The 21,068-nt window shown below is 37.3% G+C and overlaps 1 protein-coding gene across 6 annotated transcripts in view; it reads right to left on the minus strand.

Moving 5' to 3' along the window:
* Window positions 1–21,068, minus strand: part of LOC117403814 (uncharacterized protein KIAA0825-like) — a 109,908-nt gene that overhangs the window by 48,903 nt on the left and 39,937 nt on the right. For 3 of the 6 annotated variants that reach the window (XM_058987451.1, XM_058987440.1, XM_058987447.1), the window contains exons 13-20: window positions 19,394–19,513; window positions 18,178–18,317; window positions 13,944–14,090; window positions 11,164–11,391; window positions 10,341–10,749; window positions 6,669–6,825; window positions 5,582–5,743; window positions 3,448–3,542 (exon numbers count right to left, since the gene is read on the minus strand). In XM_058987451.1, the coding sequence (XP_058843434.1) occupies window positions 3,448–3,542; window positions 5,582–5,743; window positions 6,669–6,825; window positions 10,341–10,749; window positions 11,164–11,391; window positions 13,944–14,090; window positions 18,178–18,317; window positions 19,394–19,513 (1,458 nt within the window). Of the gene's footprint in view, window positions 1–121; window positions 1,544–1,990; window positions 2,069–3,447; window positions 3,543–5,581; window positions 5,744–6,668; window positions 6,826–10,340; window positions 10,750–11,163; window positions 11,392–13,943; window positions 14,091–18,177; window positions 18,318–19,393; window positions 19,514–21,068 lie in introns of those variants that run through there. The other 3 variants (XR_009307386.1, XM_058987459.1, XM_058987465.1) reach the window with 3 other exon arrangements.

Genomic DNA, 21,068 nt, shown 5'->3' on the forward strand with positions numbered 1-21,068 from the left:
CGATATCATTTTCAATGCACATGTATTACAATGAACAATTAAGATGCTAGCGACCTAAATAAGATTACTCTATTATGAAAGGCAGGACACATTATGATAAACATTTATTAGCTGTTTTAATAGTATTGTTTCCATATCATTTAAAATTACACTCCAGTATTTAGCGAACACACAATGCAATGACATTATGACCTGCATATTAACTTGCATCATTCCTAACACTTAAATGTATTTTTTTTTAACAAAATAAATGTATTTTTTAGTTTTCCTTATGTCACTTAGCAAAATCCAGGCCTGCGTCTCTACTGCCCCCTGCTGGGAGAGACAGAGCCCCCTGGTGGCCAGTGCCCGCCCTAATCATCAGCCAGTGGTGTGGACAGCAGCGAGGAATCTGGGATAATGTTCCTAATTTTCCCTCCCTATGCCCTGAAGCCACTCCACACCTCATTACAGAAGACAGAGGCGCCCCCTGCTCGATCTGGGTGAGAACACTCACTGAGATCTGCATTCAGCACGACAAGATAGAGACAGGATGCAAGCTCAATGTCTATCAGTATGACTAAACACGTACAGCAATGTACATTCTCTTCTTTTGATGACAGTCAACTTGAACTTGAATCTGCAGTAAGGAATCTTGGAGTTATCTTTGATCCTGAGCTCTCTTTAGACTCTCACATCCATGTGACTACAAAAACGTCCTATTTTCAGTTTAGGAATATTTCTAGAATTCGGCCCATGCTATGTCAAAAGGATGCAGAGATCCTGATTCAGGCTTTTGTCTCTTCAAGGATTGATGTCTGTAAAGGTCTCCAGACACTGTACACGATGCAATTTGTCCAGCGATAAAATGGTATTTTCGCCGCGACAATACCATTCACACCAGTGGTGATGTGATGGCAAATTTCACTCCCCCCTCTCCTTCCCTATACAAATATATTAACAAACGTTATTAATACAACAAAACAACTATCAGTGTGTCTGTACAAGACAAAACAAGTTCGAATTAGGTTCAGGTTTTTCAACTATATATTACATATATAGTAATTAAATCATATTTAATCATGGTGCCGTGTGTTGTACGACACATTCGCTTGTTGCATAGCGTCCGGTATGTAGAGACCTTAATTCTCTTAGCCCTGTCTTGGCTTCCTTACACTGGCTGCCTCTGAAGCAGAGAATTGATTTTAAAGTCCTACTTCTGACCTATAAGGCTTGTAGGGAACTATAACAGGGTGAAGTGTTAGGTATGTGGGTTGTCACTGAATAATACTGAATCAGACACAGGGCAGTGGGTGTCCTAGCGCCGGATTTACTAAAGAAAGGAAAACACAACAAAGCTAAAAATAAAAGGTTGCCACACAAGGCTAATCCACTAAAAGGAACGTCCGCTCCAGGAACCTACTACCCGATGAAACCTCTCTATACTTGGCCTAGTGAAGTCCTGGCATCTTCCGGTTGACTCCGGCCTCTTCCTGACGGCCTCAGCTGGGCCATGCCTTCACAAGCACTGTCTTGGAGTATAATGGTTTTGTAATAGTTAATCCTGCAGAGCGGACGGAAATAGGATAAGTGGTATTTAACACCTAGATATCATTAATTATACAAATTAGGTCTTTGTATGATGGTAAAGTATATTAAAATGATGACTTGTGCTCTCAAGACACATGTACAAATGTAAGCATGACATACTGTACATATGGACGTAGATACAGACAGCGAGGCCCCACTATACAGTGTATGATACTCCCAAAAACATATGCTAGATAATGTTAATATCAAGTTTAATCACAACTGGTAATGAATAATACACAGCTAACTTTTTTTATAGCCTTTTACAGCACTGGGGACCCATCCTAAATCTGTGCTTATCCAGGGATTACCACCTCTTTATTCCTCTTTGTAATCCTTCAAACTGACTGCACTAATTCAACAAAGAACTCTTTAGTAAAGCAAACTATGCAACCAAGGACATAGTTAATATAATACTTACATCCCACTTCCTTGCCAGTCAACCCGAATACCAAATTCACATTTTTTTTCCATCCTGAGAGCCAGGCAGTACATTTACCTATTCAACAAGATACATGAATAATCCGCAGATAATTCTGAAATGGCAGGGAGTGACAGTATCAGTTTTTACACATGTGCAACAAAGCACCACACGTGCCAAAACTATGTGAACTCTTCGCAACACAGGTGCTGTGCACTTCACCCTCATTATAGTGCTGTCCTTGCCAGACAAGCAGTTTGCCCTTTATTAGGAGGTGCATGTTACAATGAAGGTGATTTAAAATTGATTTAATGTAGCTGCTAGACAAGGTGCAGTCGCCTTATAGCAGCAGATAGTGTTATAACTGACAGCTTAGAATTGAGGGTTAAGTGTATTTGAAATATTGCTACCTAATACGTGTCAAATACCTATATAAATATGTATATGATGTTTTACTTCAATCTGGTGGGAATGGGTCGTGTTTCCTTGACTTAACCCCTTCGTCACCAGTATGGGGCTGAGTTGTATCACCTGCTAAATGAAAAAATGCGGGACAGAAGCAGCTGCACGCTCCCCCGCTGTGCACCTCAGGTTCAAGTTCTCTTATTCTACATCCCTAATGTGCAACCAGCCTTTCACGAAAAAATTCTCCCCCCACTGAGCCAACAACACCAACATCTGGCAACTCACCACATTCTAATTTTGAGTTAAAGTCTCCAGCTGAAACTCAAAACTCCAGCCGCTTCAAAAGGACCAAAACTCTGCCTATGCTAAGCCAATACAGCCCTCAGGATAATTCTGAAGATCTTTTTAACCCTTTCAAGGTGTTACAGCTGATGAGATAATTCCATTAATCTTACCTGTCATGCACTTCCATTCTCTATGCTGATCTGGTAAAACGTACAGGTTTGAAAGAAATGCACATTATAGCAAAGATGAGTTTTCATATATATATATATATATACACACAGTATATATTAGTGCTGGGACGAACACAGGATTTTCATGTCCGGATATTCACTCACAATTTAAATATTTGTTTGTTTTTCAAAAAGTAATAAAAGTCATTATATTGCTCTGAACGCAGGCAGAAATATAGCATAGCAGCTGGGGCAGGGGGGCGTGGTCGTGGCCCCTGTGTGTGTGCCTTTATTTTACAGCAAGACCGTGGAGCTACTGTCATCAAACCAGTAATAAACAACTTCATCATAGGCATTATATGTAGGAGGTGTCGGTGTAAATGCTTAGTAAATATGACCCCTTTTTCCAGTACATATCAATGCAAATGAGCAATCCACAGCAAAACTAATAGTTACATTTTCTGCTGCTGCCTTATTTCCCATGTGTCTTCTAAACTCCCCTGCCCCAGACAGGACTCCAGAGCAGGGTATCCAAATTTATAAAATAATGTACAACCCTGACATGACAGGCAGCGGTTCTGAAAAAGAAGCTATTACCTGTTCGCCAGCAGCGCCCTCAAGGTCACCTGACTGAGTCCCAGATAACCTGGCAGCAGTTTCGACCAGTCCCAGTCCCACTCAGTTATGGCTGACTGTTGATGTATGAGGAGAAGCTATTGTTAGTTATTAATCAGAGTTAATATGATCAGTAAATTAGAGCTCCAGCTGCGATGGACTAACTAAGAAGGAGGGGGTCCAGAACAAGGACTCAGACAGACGATATCAATCATGTCCGCACAAGAAGGTTTTTATTCCAATAAGACAGCAATTAATTTATAAATCCATTTGGGGATGTAGCCATTATGTATAAAAAGATAAATCAATTTCGGGAGTCGTTATTCTTCCGACTGTTTCTATGGCATTCTGCCCAACCACCTCAAACCGTGAGATTGGCTCTTTGTTTGAAAAGCAAATAAAAATGAGATCCCTTTGATTGCAGAAATGTCACTGTTTACTACAAGCACGGTTTTACTGACAAGGGGAGATGAGTACTCGGAGCTTCTCATTGACGTTATTTTGTGTTTCTTTGACAAATAACACAGCGGTTTAAGCAGAGGATTTTATTATTTCCTTAATTGGAAAAAGACTTGTATAATTTACAGTGAGCAAAGCCAGCCTGAAAATGAAATGATTGCAAATGCCAAAAAATAGTAAGATAAATGTAAAACTAGAATTTGAAGCTATACAAATTGATCACCTGTTAACTAGGAGCCTATTCTCAGGAAAGTGCATAGGAAAATGTCAATGAAACAATTTTAACAGTACAGTATAAAGTAAATAACTCTTACAGCTGGTTTCACAGGCCTTCATTCACACTAATCTTGGATTACTTTACCTAAAGTAACATTAGGTAGTCCGAGACTAGTGGATTTTAGAGCAATAATACGGTTGATGTTTCTTGATATTTTCATATTGTTACCATAGTTTCTTGTACCTTTGCCATTGTTTGAGGCCAGCTTTTATTTTTTATTTATTTATTTATTTTTTTTACAATGTATCCTACTAAGTTAATGTTTAGACTAACAGTCAAAAGATTTGGAGACAGTGGCCTGTAAGTCCTTATGGGGGTTGTTGGGAATGATATTTACTTGGGGTTTGAGGGATAGTTAGTAAGACGATTAAAGTACAGATTAGCATTAGCAGAATTAGCACTGATGTTTTAGTACTTTTCTTGTTTTTTATATTGTAATCTGGGATTTACCAGAAAAAAAATGTAATTTAAGGAAATGAATCCTTTATATAGCTGCTCTTCTGAATGCAAGTGCTGTGGGATATTTAAGATGGAATAACCCCAGGAGCTGTCATTTTCTCAAATTCAGTCTCAGTCCTACTGGGAGGTTGCTGGGTTTTCATGACATGTCCATGATGTAACTTCATGTAATCTAAACTAAAGCTTCCAATCTTTCACAGTTGTGTTATAACAAACGTGCCAGATGTTTAATGTGACAGACCTTGATCAACCAAATCTGAGGTGGATTTCTCAGTAAAATGCTGTCTGGTGCTCTGACTAATGATCAGATATATTAAAGTAAAAGGAATGTAGCTATAGTGCTATAATCACAGCCATGTGGGCCATCATGGCATTCATTTATTGCTCTGATTGTGACATGTTCAAAGCCTGCTGCTATCATGTGTCTGTTGGTGATAATATCTGCATTTCAGATTGAGTATAAAAAAACAAACATGCTTGTACCCCTTGAAACCTGCTCGCCATTCTTTCACTCAGTGAGCTTATTTTTAAAGGGAACCCGGGGATAACCACAGATAGGTGGTAATGCAATCCAGGGTGATTTTCCAGTGCTATAAAATTTTAAAAAATCTAACTGTAGTTTATCCCAGCAGCTGATCAAATCGATCCATTAGTTTCCTATACTTTGAAGGGCTGTGCTTTACCACTACATGATGTCCATGTCTTATGCTAAACGAGTACCCTACAGATGTCATAATATTTTTGAAACCCTGATCTGAGCTAGACAGGGCTGATATCAACAGACATAAAGCGATGTGCCAACCAAAGACTGGAGGAACAAAAGTTAATTTGTATAAAAATAACAAAAACAATAAAGGTTTGTCCAGGAAAGCAAATCAATCGGCAAATGCATTATTGAAGACTGCACTTTGAAGTACCAACCTGGTCAAACTTATTGCTCCCAATGCAGCAGAACTCCTTTAGAGGGCTGAAAACAGAGGGCTGCTGCTGTTGTTCCGAATCCTTATGATTTAACTTTAATGGTCTTTGATGAGGTTCTGCTGCTGAATCTTTTACAGTGGAAATCTCAGTTTTGAGATACTCCTTCATATAAAGAAACAAAAAGAAAATACAAATACATGTGACTTTTCTGAGAACTGTATACAAATAAGGTGGAGATTGTAAGGTTAAAGGGTCAGACAAGATAAAGTGGAAAGGCCTTTGTCAGTAGCATACAGATTTCTATCACATTTCAAAGCACCTCCATGCAAAAATGAAGCAGATATTCAGTGCATTATGTCAACTCCCCTACTTCAATGGCAAATATGCTACTTAATATTAGAATGGGTTTGTCTTCTATATCTGCATGATTTATATTTTTATGTCTCTTATCTGTTCTAAATCTCAAGGGACCACCTTCTACTGAATGGGAGGGCAGATCAACCACTATAACCCATCCAGCCAGTGCCCTCTCCCAGGACAATGAGAATAGTACTTGTAACAGAGTCCCGTCCACTAGGATCTGGGATGAGAGTCACAGCACAACTCAATCAGTAGACAGATTGAAACTGCCTATATTTCCATATGACTTTTACAACAAAGGTCATGTGACAGTGCTCTCCCCAATGTGAACTCAGATTGCCCCAAATCACTGTGACACAATCAGTATTGCAAACAAAGGCTTAATTCAATATATTGCTCTGTTCAAGTTAACATGCTAATATAATACGTGAATATGTTAAAGTTATAAAAATAATAATACAAAAAAAAAACTTTAGCAGTCTTTTGTAATACTTTACTTGCCTTAAGTGTGATATTAGACTACTGTCCAATACTTACCTCCACCAATAAACCGGTATGGAAATGCAGGACTGTACAAATCCTAACAGATTCTATTGCCACATAGTATTGAGTTTGCTATTGACTTCAAACAAGCTTTTGCGGCTCCTTGACTAACCCTTAGCTGCTAGCAGATGCTGCCTCAGGCCAGCACACACCTAATTGCTTGGTAAAAAGACTGTTTCCCTACCTCATTGAGTTGGATGATGTGATAAATTTGCCTCAGGTACTCGCTGCCACCTGGTTTGTGGCAGATATCCAGGACCATCATGCCTATTTTCTGCTCAGTCAATTCAGACGCGATCCCTTTCTCTTGCACGACAGTGCTTTCTGCTGGTTCAAAAGCCCTGACAGAAAGAGAGAAAGGAAAAAAAAAACATATGAAATGATACAAACAAAATTACAAAATGAAGTTTCCAATAAACGATTGTTTTAAATGTTTTTAAATAGTATCTGTCTACTCTTGTGAATTTCATGGGAAATTCTGAGCACTCATCAGAAGTGTAGTTCAATCAATATTGGGTATTAGTTTTCTGATAATAAAAACAGAGCGCTCATTTGATCCTCTTTAAAGTTCTGCAGTTTAATGGAGTTTAATAGTAGATTTTTTTTTTCTCCACAGCATAACTGCTCTAATCTTGGTCAGGCATTTTAAACCAACACCTTTAATTCGTTTGTAAGGTCTGACAAGTAATATCGGTTGGATAATGCATATTTTCCCAAATGACTGTAGTTGTATGTCTTTGTCATGGAAACTTAATTGTATTCTGCATTGACATATTTTAAATAAATTAAAATACTATAAATAACAAAACAATCTCTAAGCATTGTATCAGAAACATACACTTCTTGGCAAGACTCCAGGTGTAGCTTTTAAACGTTTAGGTCAGTTTTCAATCCTTGTGTGGGTGTCTGAAAAATCATGTCAAAGGCCTGTCATAAGGTGTTCCTATGCCCTTCCACATAATTTATTTTTATGACCGAGTTCCATGTCAAACAAAAAAATGAATGCTTTATTCCAGATAGACTTAATGTCATTGTTTTTCTTTTTTTCCACTTCTTTTTCTTCAAATTATAAGGTGGCAGAGCCGGTGTCACTTGTCAGGCATCTTTTGAGGGTTGACATTGAAAAAGTTGAGGCCCTTCTGACCAAGGAGTGTATCGGTGTCAGCACCTGCATTGTATCCTTTCCTGTCCATCACTGTGCAGGTGAAGCAGATGATTGGATTCAGTCAGCTCTATGATTAATGAGTTCCTCTCCAGATTCGGGACAGCCTATCAATCATGTCATTAGGGCGAATGTGCCCTGAAAGAGGCAGACCTCAGCCAAGGAATAACTGCATTCATCTTAATCTGTGTATGCACCCAGTCAGCCAAGTCAGGGTCACCATGATGGAAAACAATAATCTTCTCCTCTACAAATTACTTTGCAAAGACGGGTATTGCTTTATTTTTTGGACTTGCAAGCTCTCTCACCGAGATATACTGTACACTGATTGTTTACAACTCAGGCATCACTTCAAAGTGAAGGTTACTTTAATGAATAGTAATGATTTCAGCAAGTATCTAAGACAGGTGATACATAACCCATTTTTTTTTTTGTTTTTCTTTCACTATGACTACTACATTTCCTGGAATAGTTATGTTTTTTGTATCTTTTATTTTTAATGATGATTAACGTTTGCAGATTTGTCTTCTAGCACAGTGCTGTCTTGTTAAGTTTAGTTCATTAACAGACAGACAAACTAGTTTATTTGAATGACTGAGGCCACAGTGCCAAATGGAAACAGTTCAGGGATGTGCAAAGAAATTCCCTTTAAGTTGTTAAGTTCTATGAGTTAAATGAGTTTTTTTTTTTTTACATTCTGTTTGCTCAAGCAATTACTATTGCAATAGCTCTCTGTATTTTTGGTTGTCAAATTGTGTTACCCATGAAAAAAAGATTATTTATTATCTATCTTATACACCCTTACATCTAATACACCAACATTGTAGTGATTAAGTGACAAATTGGAAAGAAAGATGAAGAAGAAATCAAAGCTATGTGTTTTATGATATACAGTATACTATATGCTATCTTACTCTTGTTACAAACCCTGTTCTGTTTGATGAATACAGTTTGGCCAGTTTAGATTTTAAAATGGGTGATAACTGTAAATTTCAATAATTTTAAAAAGATCACTGGTCATGTGATGTTTTATTTAAAAAGAAAACAATTAAAAGGGGTACCCTTCGGTAAGGGATCTCTTTTTAGAAGCATGGGCTTGAGCTGAACTATCAGCATTATTTATGATGTAAAAATCTTTAAATCTGAAGCAGAAGACTAAGGATAACACAACATAACTTCTAAAGACCAGAAAGACCAGGAACGCTGCCAGTATAAATCAAGTTTCCAGATCTACTCCTTCTTAATATCTCTGACTTAAATTATAGTTATTTTCTTTAATAAAATACAAAAATAAAAAGTAAAGGCTAACAGCTGGGAGAGCTGTATATATATATACACTGTATTATTTATTTAAAACAATCCACTTGATTTTCTACATCTTGTTCCAATTGTGACCTCTAGGTTGGCCCAATGTTACACAGGCCAAGTACTGTGTATCAGACAACTAAATGTAAACATGAGGTAAAGCCCTGAGCCAGCCACAATACAGACTGTGTTATACTGTACTGGAAAACTTTAATGAAAGCATTTAAGAAATTGCATGGTCATGCTGTGCCCATGTTCATTAAATCAAAACAGATCTTGCAATGATCTTGCAATGATCTTGCAAGGAAGCAGCTTCACGAACTAAAAGAACAATGCTTTGGTGTGTTACCCTCCACACTCTTCTGCCATTAATGAGCCAGACAGGGGACTAGCACTCCTGAGGAGGATGTGGCACATTTGCTAACCGGAGTCTCACTGAGCTTGGGGGTTTCTGGTCCCTGGTGACGGCAAGGGCGATTGCCCCCTGAAGGGAAAACAAATGGAACTTAAGGCATCCAACACTCATGAAGTCGTTGCTTGCCTCTAAACCAGAAGCAGACACAGGATAGGCAGCCACTCCAAGTGAACAGAAGAACAAAAGAAACACATGGAATGAGGCAATTAATTCTGCCTGTCAAGAAAATTGCCCTTTTTTTAGGTTTCCCATTTTCCAACAGATTGGTGTTTAATTGCTTACTGAATTACTTCAAGATTTGATATTCTAATATCTAACCCAATCGACTTCTATAACTCCGTTATTTAATAAAGTGGTTCCTAACTTCAGTTCTCCTTTAACTTTCTTCTATAAATCCTACTATCTAACTTCCTGCCTATTCCTGCTTAATTACAAATTACAAATGCAGCTATGATTTAATAAATTAGCAGTTTGCGACTTTAATCAAACCAGCATTACAGAGGTTGGATAGCCTTAAAATATATATTATTTCAAGTGATAACCACTTTCATTTACATATTGTAAAGGTCTGGCAGAATAAGTGGTAGTTGACCCCACCCACACAGGTCCAAGATGTCACTAGATCGCTGTACTATAGGTGAACTGACACATTCCCAGTAAGTAATTCTATTGATCTGTTGGGATAAAGCTGCACAGACAGAATCTGAATACAACAGATGTTCAACAGAAGTCCAATAGACACATATTTCAGGCCCTTATTTACATTTCAGATTCTAAAAACAACTTGTATCAATGAATTAATATCTTAAGGTAATAATAACAATGCACACTATCACCTCCATAGCAATGATTGATGTGCTACAGGGGGGTATTCTCAATACTGAGCCCAGCATACCTCTACCAGGGCCCTGGGGGGTTGTAACATGAATTCTAAGAAGTGAGTTTAATGAGCAAACTAAAGAAAGTGTCCTCACCCTTTAGTGCACAGCTTCCTTGCTTTCTGTAGCTGTCCCTTTATCCATTGCGGCCTCTGTACCTCCATATTTTGGATAATCTTCTGCACCACTGGTTTGGGGATTCCCTTTTGCTGCCCCACAATGTTCTGCAGACACTCACTCAGCAAGCCCAGTGTCTCCTTGCTCCACCTGTCTAGAGCGACCCCCGTCAGCAGCTCGATGGCGTTTCCGTCGTCCAGCGTCCGGCAGAGGTATGATGTGAAGGTCCAGATGAGCAGGCCAGTTTGTTTGAGGGGGACAGTATTTCGAGAAAGCTTCTTCTCTCCTATATAAAATAGGTATTTCACTGCCACAGGCAAGGAGGCGATCATGGTTGGCAAGTTGGTAAATATGAAGGAAACCGCTTGTGCCACTAGTTTTGTAAAACCTGAAAACAAGAAACAGATATCATTCATTAGTGTGTCCTTTTACCAATGTCCATTTTGAAGATGGAAACTTAACAATTTTTTTTTTTTTTTTAGTTAAACGATGTCTGAGCATGAAATACAATGCTTAAATTAAAGCAAGCATCATTTCCTGTATATTAAAAAGGGTAGTTTCTATGGATTTTTAAGCACATGTTCTTAAACATGCAAGAAATAACAGATAGATACATTTTAATTTACAATAGGCTGTTTATTGACAGTTTTACAGAATTATTATTGTCCTTAAAACATGGTTCAAACTGGTATAAACAGAAGTAAACTTGGACAATTACAATTCAAAATAATTAAATACCAAAAAGAAGAAATAAACACTGTCATTAAACTTTTTCACTGCTCATAAATATTGTATCCCCTACTTTTTCCAGACTCCTTCCTTTTCAGTTCTCGGGGTACATAATTCCAGTCCTTGGGGATTTTATTCAGCAGACTCTCAGGAGCCATTTGTCTATGCTGGCATGTCCCATGATGCTCAGCCGCCTGCCACGCGTACACCATGGACATTATCTGGTTCACTGCGCTCATGATGGGCTTGGTCACGGCGAGTCTCAGACACTTCAGGACCTCTGTCTCTGGTTTGCTGGAATCTGTTTTATAACAAGAACAAACACTAAACACCTCAACGACTCTGAGACTGTGCTGCAGATTTATTCAGGACTCAAGGAAGACACATCCTTCCCAACCCAGAATCCTCTCATGCACATGCCATGAGGCTCACAAGCCAATGAAAAACAGGAAGCAAAGACGAAATGGTGTGCAAATACAAAAATAAAAAGATTCCAATGGACTTGGCGCTGTCATGTTTGACTCAAAGTAATTTCAGATGTATTGATTACAAGGGCTTCCACATTCCGCAAACTCTAACAGCAGTAAACTGAACTATTTACGCTTGACACACATTCATTGTGCTAAATCCCCTGAAGACACAAAAACAGGGACCAGCTCATACAATTAAAAAGTAAAACAAACTGTTAGAAAGTGTATACAGTAACTTCACATTGCTTAGTAAGCAATGCAGAATGTGTTCAAATAAATTATTTGAAGTTTGAATTAATTTAAAGTTTAGTTTAAAGTTAACTAAACTGAACTGGTACTTTGTTGGCTTACAGTTACTATAATGCCACAAGACTATTGAATTCAAAGACTACATTCTGAAACATTTCACATTTTCTGTTTGTGTTCGCTTATTTCTGACTAGGTGCTATTCACAAATGTGAATTGTAATGAAATGCTGACTGCAGGATTAAAGAGTGCAGAGCTGTACATTCAGCTTTTTATTTGTACATTTCTTGCTGGGATCTGCAAGAAAACACACAGAAAGAAAGGTGTTTCTGTAAATGCATTCATAATTTTGATTGCAGATTTATTGCACATTAATTGCACCTCAGTACAGAAAAGCCTAGTTCAGCATAGGCATTCCTGTTGACACCATGGAACGGCATCTCTGAATTGACCACATTCACAGTAATGTGATTAAATCTTCACTTGGTTTTAGATACACTGTGTTTGTGCTACAAAGTCCATCACACATTGATTTTCTTCAGCTAAAAGTAAATTACTATGATGTTACAATACACTCAAGATTTCAGCAATAGACGAATTTGGACAAAAATATACTTAACATTATTTTCTTTTAATGAACTTAGCAACAAAACATTATGATCAGGGGCAGCCCTTATCCAAAATTCAATTAATATCTGTCCCTACTGGAATGTATAGGGCATGCCAGCAATTAGGCTAATTATACAACAAGGACTACAATATAAAGAAATTAAGATTAAAAAGACAAACTTTTACATTTTTTTTTCACAATAAACGATTAAATAATTGGCTAAATTATGCATCTATAATTGCTACATGCATTTACTTAAAAAAAAAAAAGCATTTTAATGAGTTTAAACCCTGCATGAGCTCTAGCCGATTATGCTCTATTTCACAGTAAATGAATGCAGACTGCCAATAACACTAATGTTAGCCATAGAGTTCACATTGCTATTTAAAGTAACTACTAATTTCCAGAATAATACAGGACCCAGTGTATTGTTTCCCATGACTGAGCCATACCATACTGAAAACCATAAACCGACTATATCATGCACCTTATATACTGTATACAAAACACACAGCCCATGCACAGTGCATACATCCATGCATACATTCTACTAACATTTTTAAAAGGGTGCAATATAATACATTAACCTGAATTACCTGAATTCATATATTTGTATTGTATGTAGTAATAAATCCCCCCCTTGCAAAAAACCTCATTAATGCTGGATTAATATAGAGTTAACGAGTGTCAGTACAGTATTACAGTATTAGATCATTCAAATAGAGAAATTGCCAAAAGAAGTTGTCTTTGAGGTCTGCTGTTTAAAGCCTTTGGAAATTAGGATTCTGGGCTTGGTTCACTGAGCCAAAGCAATTTGTTTCGGGTTGCAAAATGGCCACATCAATAAATGATTTTGCAGTGGAAGAGGTTAACTTGTGGTTTCTGATTTGAGATCCAGGGATTTTGCCTGCACACTGCAGCTAATGTTGCCTGAAAAATGCTTTTCTACATGCAGTCAAAACATCAGGTTCCAAGCACTTTAGCACTTTGTGTTTGTGATAACCCTTCTTTGTTGCTTAGCTGTTATCCAAGCACGCATCATATTTTACCATATAGCACTGAGGAAGCAGTCAAGTTTTTCCTTACTATAAAATTCAAGATCAGATTTTTAACTAGCAGAAGAGATCAAAACAACACGAGCAAAAGTATTCTCAGTGGCATTTAGCCAGTATAGGCCTGATAACGACCTCTGTGTGTGGCGAAAATACATTTCATTTTTAAAAATAAAAAAAAGTTACTTTGCCAGATTTTTTTTTTTTTTTTCTTAATTTAGTACCACTTTTGGAAACAAAAATGTTGACAAGTGAACACCTACATTTTAGTGTTTAATGAATGAAAGCATGGATTTGTCATAAATATTTGCCTAGATCACAAACTGCATTATACTTATGAAATTAATAATCAATCAGTCTGGGGAATTAATCTGGATTTATTGCACTTGGTTTTCCTTAACTGCAAGAAAATAATGCCTTTTTAAAAAACTGTACCACAGTATAATTATTGTATTATCAATTACTGTTGTCTTACCTGGCAGGTTATACAAATGATCCCATAACTGTTGCTCATCAAGATAGCTTTCAAGAACAAAACAGAGAGATTTGGGCAGGATGTTTAAACTGGTCAACACCATAAACACTGCCTCCATGGACAGTCCTTTCTCATCCGTTTCATAGTCTAAATAATGATACAAAAAATATAATGAATACAAATAATACATTTGCTTAGATCCAGTATCTATAAAATGTAATGTGTTGCAGTATGCTGTAACACTTCTCCATATGCACGGTCAATAGTTTCAGTTTATTTATTTAATTATTATTTTTATTTCAGAATGATTGGCTATGGAGTGCTCATCAACTTGTAAAAACATTTACAAAAAATACTGAGTCAAATTTCACAATAAGTATTTGCATGATGAAGAACAAAAACAACCCTCATAATTTTCCAGAGGTTTTTCATCCTGAAACTTCCCTTAAGAAGGGAGATGCAGCTTGTATATAAAGTACTACAGAGTATATGGCAGGGATTCATTTGCATGTCAAATTACTTAATCAGAGACAGTCCATTTACAAAAAATTGTTTTGTTTCTAAAAATGTATTAAAAAGAACAGTGATGTATTATTGAATAATGTGTTCCATTTTTTTAGCATTGGAACATGCTATTACAAAATATTTTGGAGCTGCATTTGTTAAAGAAAGTCTTATCTAGGGCTCCCGAGTGGCGCATCAGGTAAAGGCACACAGCACGGCATGCAGGATGCGCCCTATAGCTTGGAGATTGTCGGTTCGAATCCACTGCCGACTGTGGATGGGAGTTCCCAGGGGGCGGCACACAGTTGGCCAAGAGCTGCCCGGGCAGGGAGGGGTTAGGTTGGCTGGGGAGTCCTTGGCTCACCGCACACCAGAGACCCCTGTGGCTGGCCGGGCGCCTGCAGGCCTGCCTGTACTCAATTCAGAACAGCGTGGTCCGGGGGGCTCCCGAGTGGCGTATCCAGTAAAGGCGCTCCACGTGGAGTGCAGGATGCGCTCTATAGTCTGGACATCGCGAGTTTGAGTCCAGGCTATTCCACAGCCAACCGTGGACGGGAGCTCCCAGGGGCGGTGCACAATTGGCCGAGCGTCACCCGGGGGGAGGGAGGGTTAGGTCGGCCAGGGTGTCCTCGGCTCACCGCGCACCAGCGACCCCTGTAGTCTGGCCGGGCGCCTGCGGGCCTGTAAGCAGCCTGAGAATTGCGTGGTCCGATGCTGTAGCTCTTGGGTGGCTGCACAACGGGCTTGCAGAGTGAAATAAAGCGAATTGCTGACAGCACTCGTTTCAGAGGACGCATTAACTCGTCCTCGTCTCTCCCGAGTTAGTTCAGTGGTTGCGGCGGCGAGCCAGGCTGAATAATAATTGGACGCTCCAATATTGGGAGAAAATCGGGAATTAATGAAAAACAATTGTTCAAAAAAATAAATAAATAAATAAATAAATAAATAAATAAATAAATAAAGTCTTATCTGGTGTTAACAAAAAGAAGGTTTTTGACTAAAAGACATTGAAGGTTTTCTTTTTTATTTTGCTCAGTGAATATGGTTTCTTAATGCTTACCGTATGGGACTATTCATTCCTTAGATTAATACATTCTGTCAGTGTGCCCTTGTAATAGTGAAAGCAGGTAGCAGGATTCTGAATAGAACATCACTTTAGTGCGAGAGTGGCCATGATCAAACATTTGTCAGTCTTTGTACGGGATGACAGGTATTTGAATAGGTAAGTGAATGCAATACAGCACTCAATAAGGAACATGATGGAAAGTGAAGCAATGTTTGCACTTCTTTGACAAATGTTAGATGGTTTTAAATTGACAGCACTAAATTACCTCTCGTATTAAAGCATGTAGACCTAATATTGTCCATTTGATAAGTAATGGGAAATCCTGGTACTGAAAGAATGATGGAAACTGATTTTTTTTTTCACAACAGAAAGTGGTCAAACATCCTTTGACCTACAATCACTCTATTAAGTTGCATTATATGGATAAAGTCAGTACTTTGTAGTCTGTCAGCTCAGTAATTACTCCTGAAGGAGATATGGGGGTTGAAACCGGAGCATCCACAGTTAGTGTTGGGACTCACATTTATTTCCACTTGGGGTGCTGGAAAGCACCAGAGGTTAACTACATGATTTTTAATCCCATTATGTATCAGTTCTGATAAATGAACGGCACTTCTTTTCTATTGAGCCAACTTTGAGAATGTTACAGCTTCAGAAAACCCTGCGGAGTTTAGACAAATAATGTCCTGCATCACTGTTGTGTACATGAGTTGTCTCTCACATTACAGATTAGTTTGTTATGCACATGGTACCCCTGGCATATACTATCCTATTACTAGTGCAACCCTCGCTTTTATTGGCCTCATTATAGTAATTCCATCTTGCTCAGGCTTGTTCAGAGACTGGTTACTGGTTATTAAACATGCCAAATAAGCATAAATGCAGAACTAGTAATACATGATTAAGAGCATGTGTTATTGAGTTTTAAACACATAATTAAATCTTACACAATTTAAGAGGGTCTTCCTTGTTTTTATCAATGTAGTGTGCCCGATTATTTTACTCCTGTTTTTCTCCCTAATTTAGGTTGTCCACAACATAACAGCTGATGGTCAGTAAGCATCCTCCTGTCCCATGACCAAGCCAATTACCTCTTAACACCCTGGTGCTCTACAGCGAGTTTCAGCAAGCTAACTGCCCCTGGTGGACAAAAGCCAGCAGTGTATGGTGTCTGCTTTCGAGATCAACTGATGTTCTGGCCAGTAGGGATCGCTGTAGCGCAATGAGGAGAAACAGTTCCTGCTGATTTTGCCTCCTTAACACACAGGAGTGTCAGAGCCACTCCACTCCCTGTGGAATTCTACCAGACTTCTAGTGTTGTGAAAGGATACATGGGCTTCTCCCAGGTCTCAATATGAAAACAAATACTGGACAAAACAGAAAGATCAACAGAAAAACAATAACTTGTGGAAATGTTATTTTTCTAATGGAGTTCTGAGGATGATTAAAGCCCTGGTTACGACACCTTTATTATTTGTTTATGCACAAAACAAAAATCTTAAATTCTGAACCATACTGAAGTTACATTACATACATTAAAATATGATAATCTAGAACGTGCAATATTATTTTGCACAGAAATAAGGTATAAATCAAAACAATTTAAAACTCTTATTACATTAAATCGGTTTCAGACAATTGGATCTTCTTATACTCATTTCCTATTCTAGTCAACTATTTCATTAAATGGAATATTCCTTAGGAAGCAGTGTGGCCTATTGTATAGCTCTGAGGGACAGAAACTCTGTGTTAAAATCCCTGCCAAGCCTTTCATGCTGAGTGACCTTCAGGCAAATCAATTCACCTGCTATTCAGCTAATGCTTCGTGGGGGAATTAGGTGAAGTTCACACAGGGCGCTGACCACTCTGTAATATCTATGTGTACATGTAATTGAAAAGCTTCCTCCAAACCTATTAGGCATCTGTTCGGAAAATAAAAGGTACAGTATTTGAAAAGTTCGATACAAAAACAACATTTAAAACTCTGCAGCTTGACAGTTTGCATTCAGTGCGTGTGTTTTCAGATTATTATTATTACTACTAGTAGTAGTAGTCGTAGTAGTACTAGAATGATTATGATTATTACTGTTGTGAATTAGATACAGTGTAAATACCTATAGAGCCAAGCTGCCAAGCTGGACTGAGCTGAGTGGACTAAAAAGGTAAGCTTTCCTTGCTGTGCATATTCATTTCTTCATGTGCATATATTTTACCTGGACTATTAACCTGTGTAACCAGGGATCTTTGTGAATCAAGCCCATAAATAGTAGTACTGGTACAAATTAAAAATGAATTGGTAATTGTTGCCAACTATTTGTGACACACATAAATTATGATTTTATATTGTCACAAAAGTAATCAAACTTTATAGACCAAATTTATTTAGACTGCATTATATAAAAAAAAAAACTAATTGAAGGGTAGTTACATTGTTGCTTGTAATTTGTTTTATATCAATTGCATATAAATTGCACTGCAGCCAAAATTTAGTAAATTTGACCCAAAGAAAACTATATTAGACAATGTCTTAATGTTCTATTAATTACAGTATATACTCAAAATCCATTGGAAAATCCACCATTCTAGTATGTACAATACCATTTTCTTCTGGACTTTCATCCTGTTGATAGATGAACAAATTGAAAGTACTGAACAGGTTCTTACTTGAAATCTTTAGCAACACTTTTAGTATCAGGCAGCGGTTATGAAGTAGTGTTTGCAGCAACAAGCTCAGATTACAACTTGGTTGGGATAACATCAATTTCAGATGGCACTGGGAAGCTATTTCATCAGCTGACAATGTCCTTTATAGAAAAAAAAGAAAAGTAATATAAAGACAAAGATGGGAGTTAATTTATCTATGAAATAAATAGCCTTAAACCGTCAATGTAATGCTAACTTCCTTAAATGTCAATTCCTCCAAGATTAGTCTGCAAATACCTTCATGCTTGCTTACTTAAAGTCAGCTCAGGAAAGGAATTACATCTAATCTTGACTAGCTAAAAGCAAATTAGCATTTGGTAAACTGCCAAATACATAAGAGATACAGCACAACCTCACTTATCTCTTTTGTAGAACCATGCACATTTTTGTTCTACGAGGCAAGGATTGTATTTTTTTTATGAATGAATGAATTTGGGTCCTAATCTGTTTTTAGCTGCTTTTAGCTCATGGGCCAAAAAATAACAGCAGCAATAAAAAATACTGTGCATCCTGCTGTTTGAATTAAGAACATTATGTTTTAACCTGACAGATCATTCTCAAATTTCACAACACTGCAAGTCTAGAAGGCAGTCATGTGAACAATTTATATTACATCACATCTATGCACCACAATGTCTTTTTTACTGTGGCACATGCGTAACTTGACAAACCCTTATTTACATACAGTACAGTACAGTACACTAGAGCTGATTTATTTAAGTTAATCAAACAAGTGCAGTACGTATAAATTCAATTATATGTATGCTCCAATACTGGTCATTTTTCTAAATCGAAAAAAAAAAGATGTGCACACACACATACAATAACATAGATTTACTCCAATTTAGTCATCAAATTACCCAGATTTGGCCCTATCCATATGACACTTTATTACAGTACTTGTATGTATTATGTATATTTAATTAATCAATCAATACTTTATTTATATAGTGCCTTTCACACACAAAGTATATCAAAGTGCTGTACAGGACATTTTCAATATTAATTCTGCATGTATTTATATGTATCAGTATTGGAAGTATGCTCCACGTCTGCAATAGTCTTCAGTATTGGTACAAACAACACAAAATGCACAGTGTATAAAAGTTCTTGCATTCTTACTGAGCCCAGCTAAAGCACACCTGAACGGAAGCAATTTAACAAGGGAAATACTTACCCGAGAGATTCTTGAGAGAACAAAGACGACTTAATGAAACGCAGCCACTGTAAGAGATGGTAGCTTGAGTTTTCTGAAGTCGATAGAGAGGAAAGGTCACCCGGACCCTTCTGAAATGTCCTAAATAAGCAACACAAAGAAAACGTTCAGCTGCTTTTTCAAGTCATCAATAACCTCAGATAAATGAATCTGAACTTAAAATTAAATGCAACATTTTAACACCCTTTTATTAATATGTAAAGGTTTGGTATATCTATCCATGGCCCCAAATTCCTCTGAATTCTGTTTGTAAGTCTTCCTTTATATTGACTAAGTTGTCCAAATCCTTAACCACATGTTGCAACAGCAAAAGTAAAACAGCAAAAAAGATAAAAATTGATCAAATCATAACGCCATGCCCAGACTGGACTAGATTGTGAATTTGACTTAAAGTAGCCTGGACATGAATTAGGACTTTCAGCTATAACTGGAATCAACCCTTGAGTGTTAGTGCTCGCTTAAGTACGCTTTCTCAATATGAGCAACCATTACCTAACCATGCTTAAATGATAACTATTACTCAAGTGTTGTTTCTGAATCTGGACGCATCACTGGGAGTGTTGCGTTGTATTTTGTTTTGCTCCCACTGGGTGCAAAGAGACGACTGGCTTTGTGGTGGGATCAAAACACACCTCCTGTAACCCCAACCGAGATAAAAGCTGAAGAGCTCTGTGCAGACCCCAACTATATTATTTTTAACAATTACATTTTTTGTAATTTTAGTAAAACCATGGTCAAGTGGCTACTATGTAATTAATGCTTCTGACTGTTGGTGCTTTACCCCTACTCTCCTTTAAGAATTCAATTGATACCTGTTAAGCCATTTGTGTATCTTAATCACAACTGAGAAACATGTTAATAGTAAAACTGAATTATGGGTTTGTTCTGCGAAACAACTAAATTGGCTTTTAAATAGGCCAAGCCTTAATCAAGCCTTTTGATTAACAAGTAGAATGTACTAACCAGATCGCAACATTTATTTATTTTATTTATTTATTTTATTTATATAGCGCCTTTCATACTATGGTATCTCAAAGCACTTTACAGACAGTATGTATCATGATAAAAAACAAGACAGAACAGTATAACCACACAATTAACAAAATACAATGATATTAATAATAACAATAAATAGCAAATATCTAGATAGGACAAAAATAAAATCAATAAAAATAACAAATAAAATACAAAGTTAGCAGATAAAAATACATAACAGAAACTTTATATCTAGATCAGGTTAAAAAAGCTGATCTATAAAAATGAGTCTTTACATGACTGAACATGTTAACAGCGACTAATCTTTATTAAAGCTATAATGAAAAGTATTTTATGCTGGACACACTTTATTACAATCGTTCTGAGTGACTGTATTTACATTAATAAAGAGGTGTCGCTTCTCCTTTGAAATGAAAAAGTAAGACAATTGAAAAGCCAATTTATTTGTTTCATAGAAAACCCCTCGTAAATTAAATCAATTTTACTATTAAACACATTTCTCAGGCTTAACAGGAATCAATTGAATTTTTAAAGGAGAGTAGAAAAGTCGGCAGAAAACACAGAAAATCAGAAGCCCTCTTTATAATAAAGAGATAACTTGAGGGTGTATCGAAGTATACAAGGAGAGAACAGGAGACAT

This window comes from Acipenser ruthenus, chromosome 2 (assembly GCF_902713425.1).
Source record: "Acipenser ruthenus chromosome 2, fAciRut3.2 maternal haplotype, whole genome shotgun sequence".
Taxonomy (NCBI): Eukaryota; Metazoa; Chordata; class Actinopteri; order Acipenseriformes; family Acipenseridae; genus Acipenser; species Acipenser ruthenus.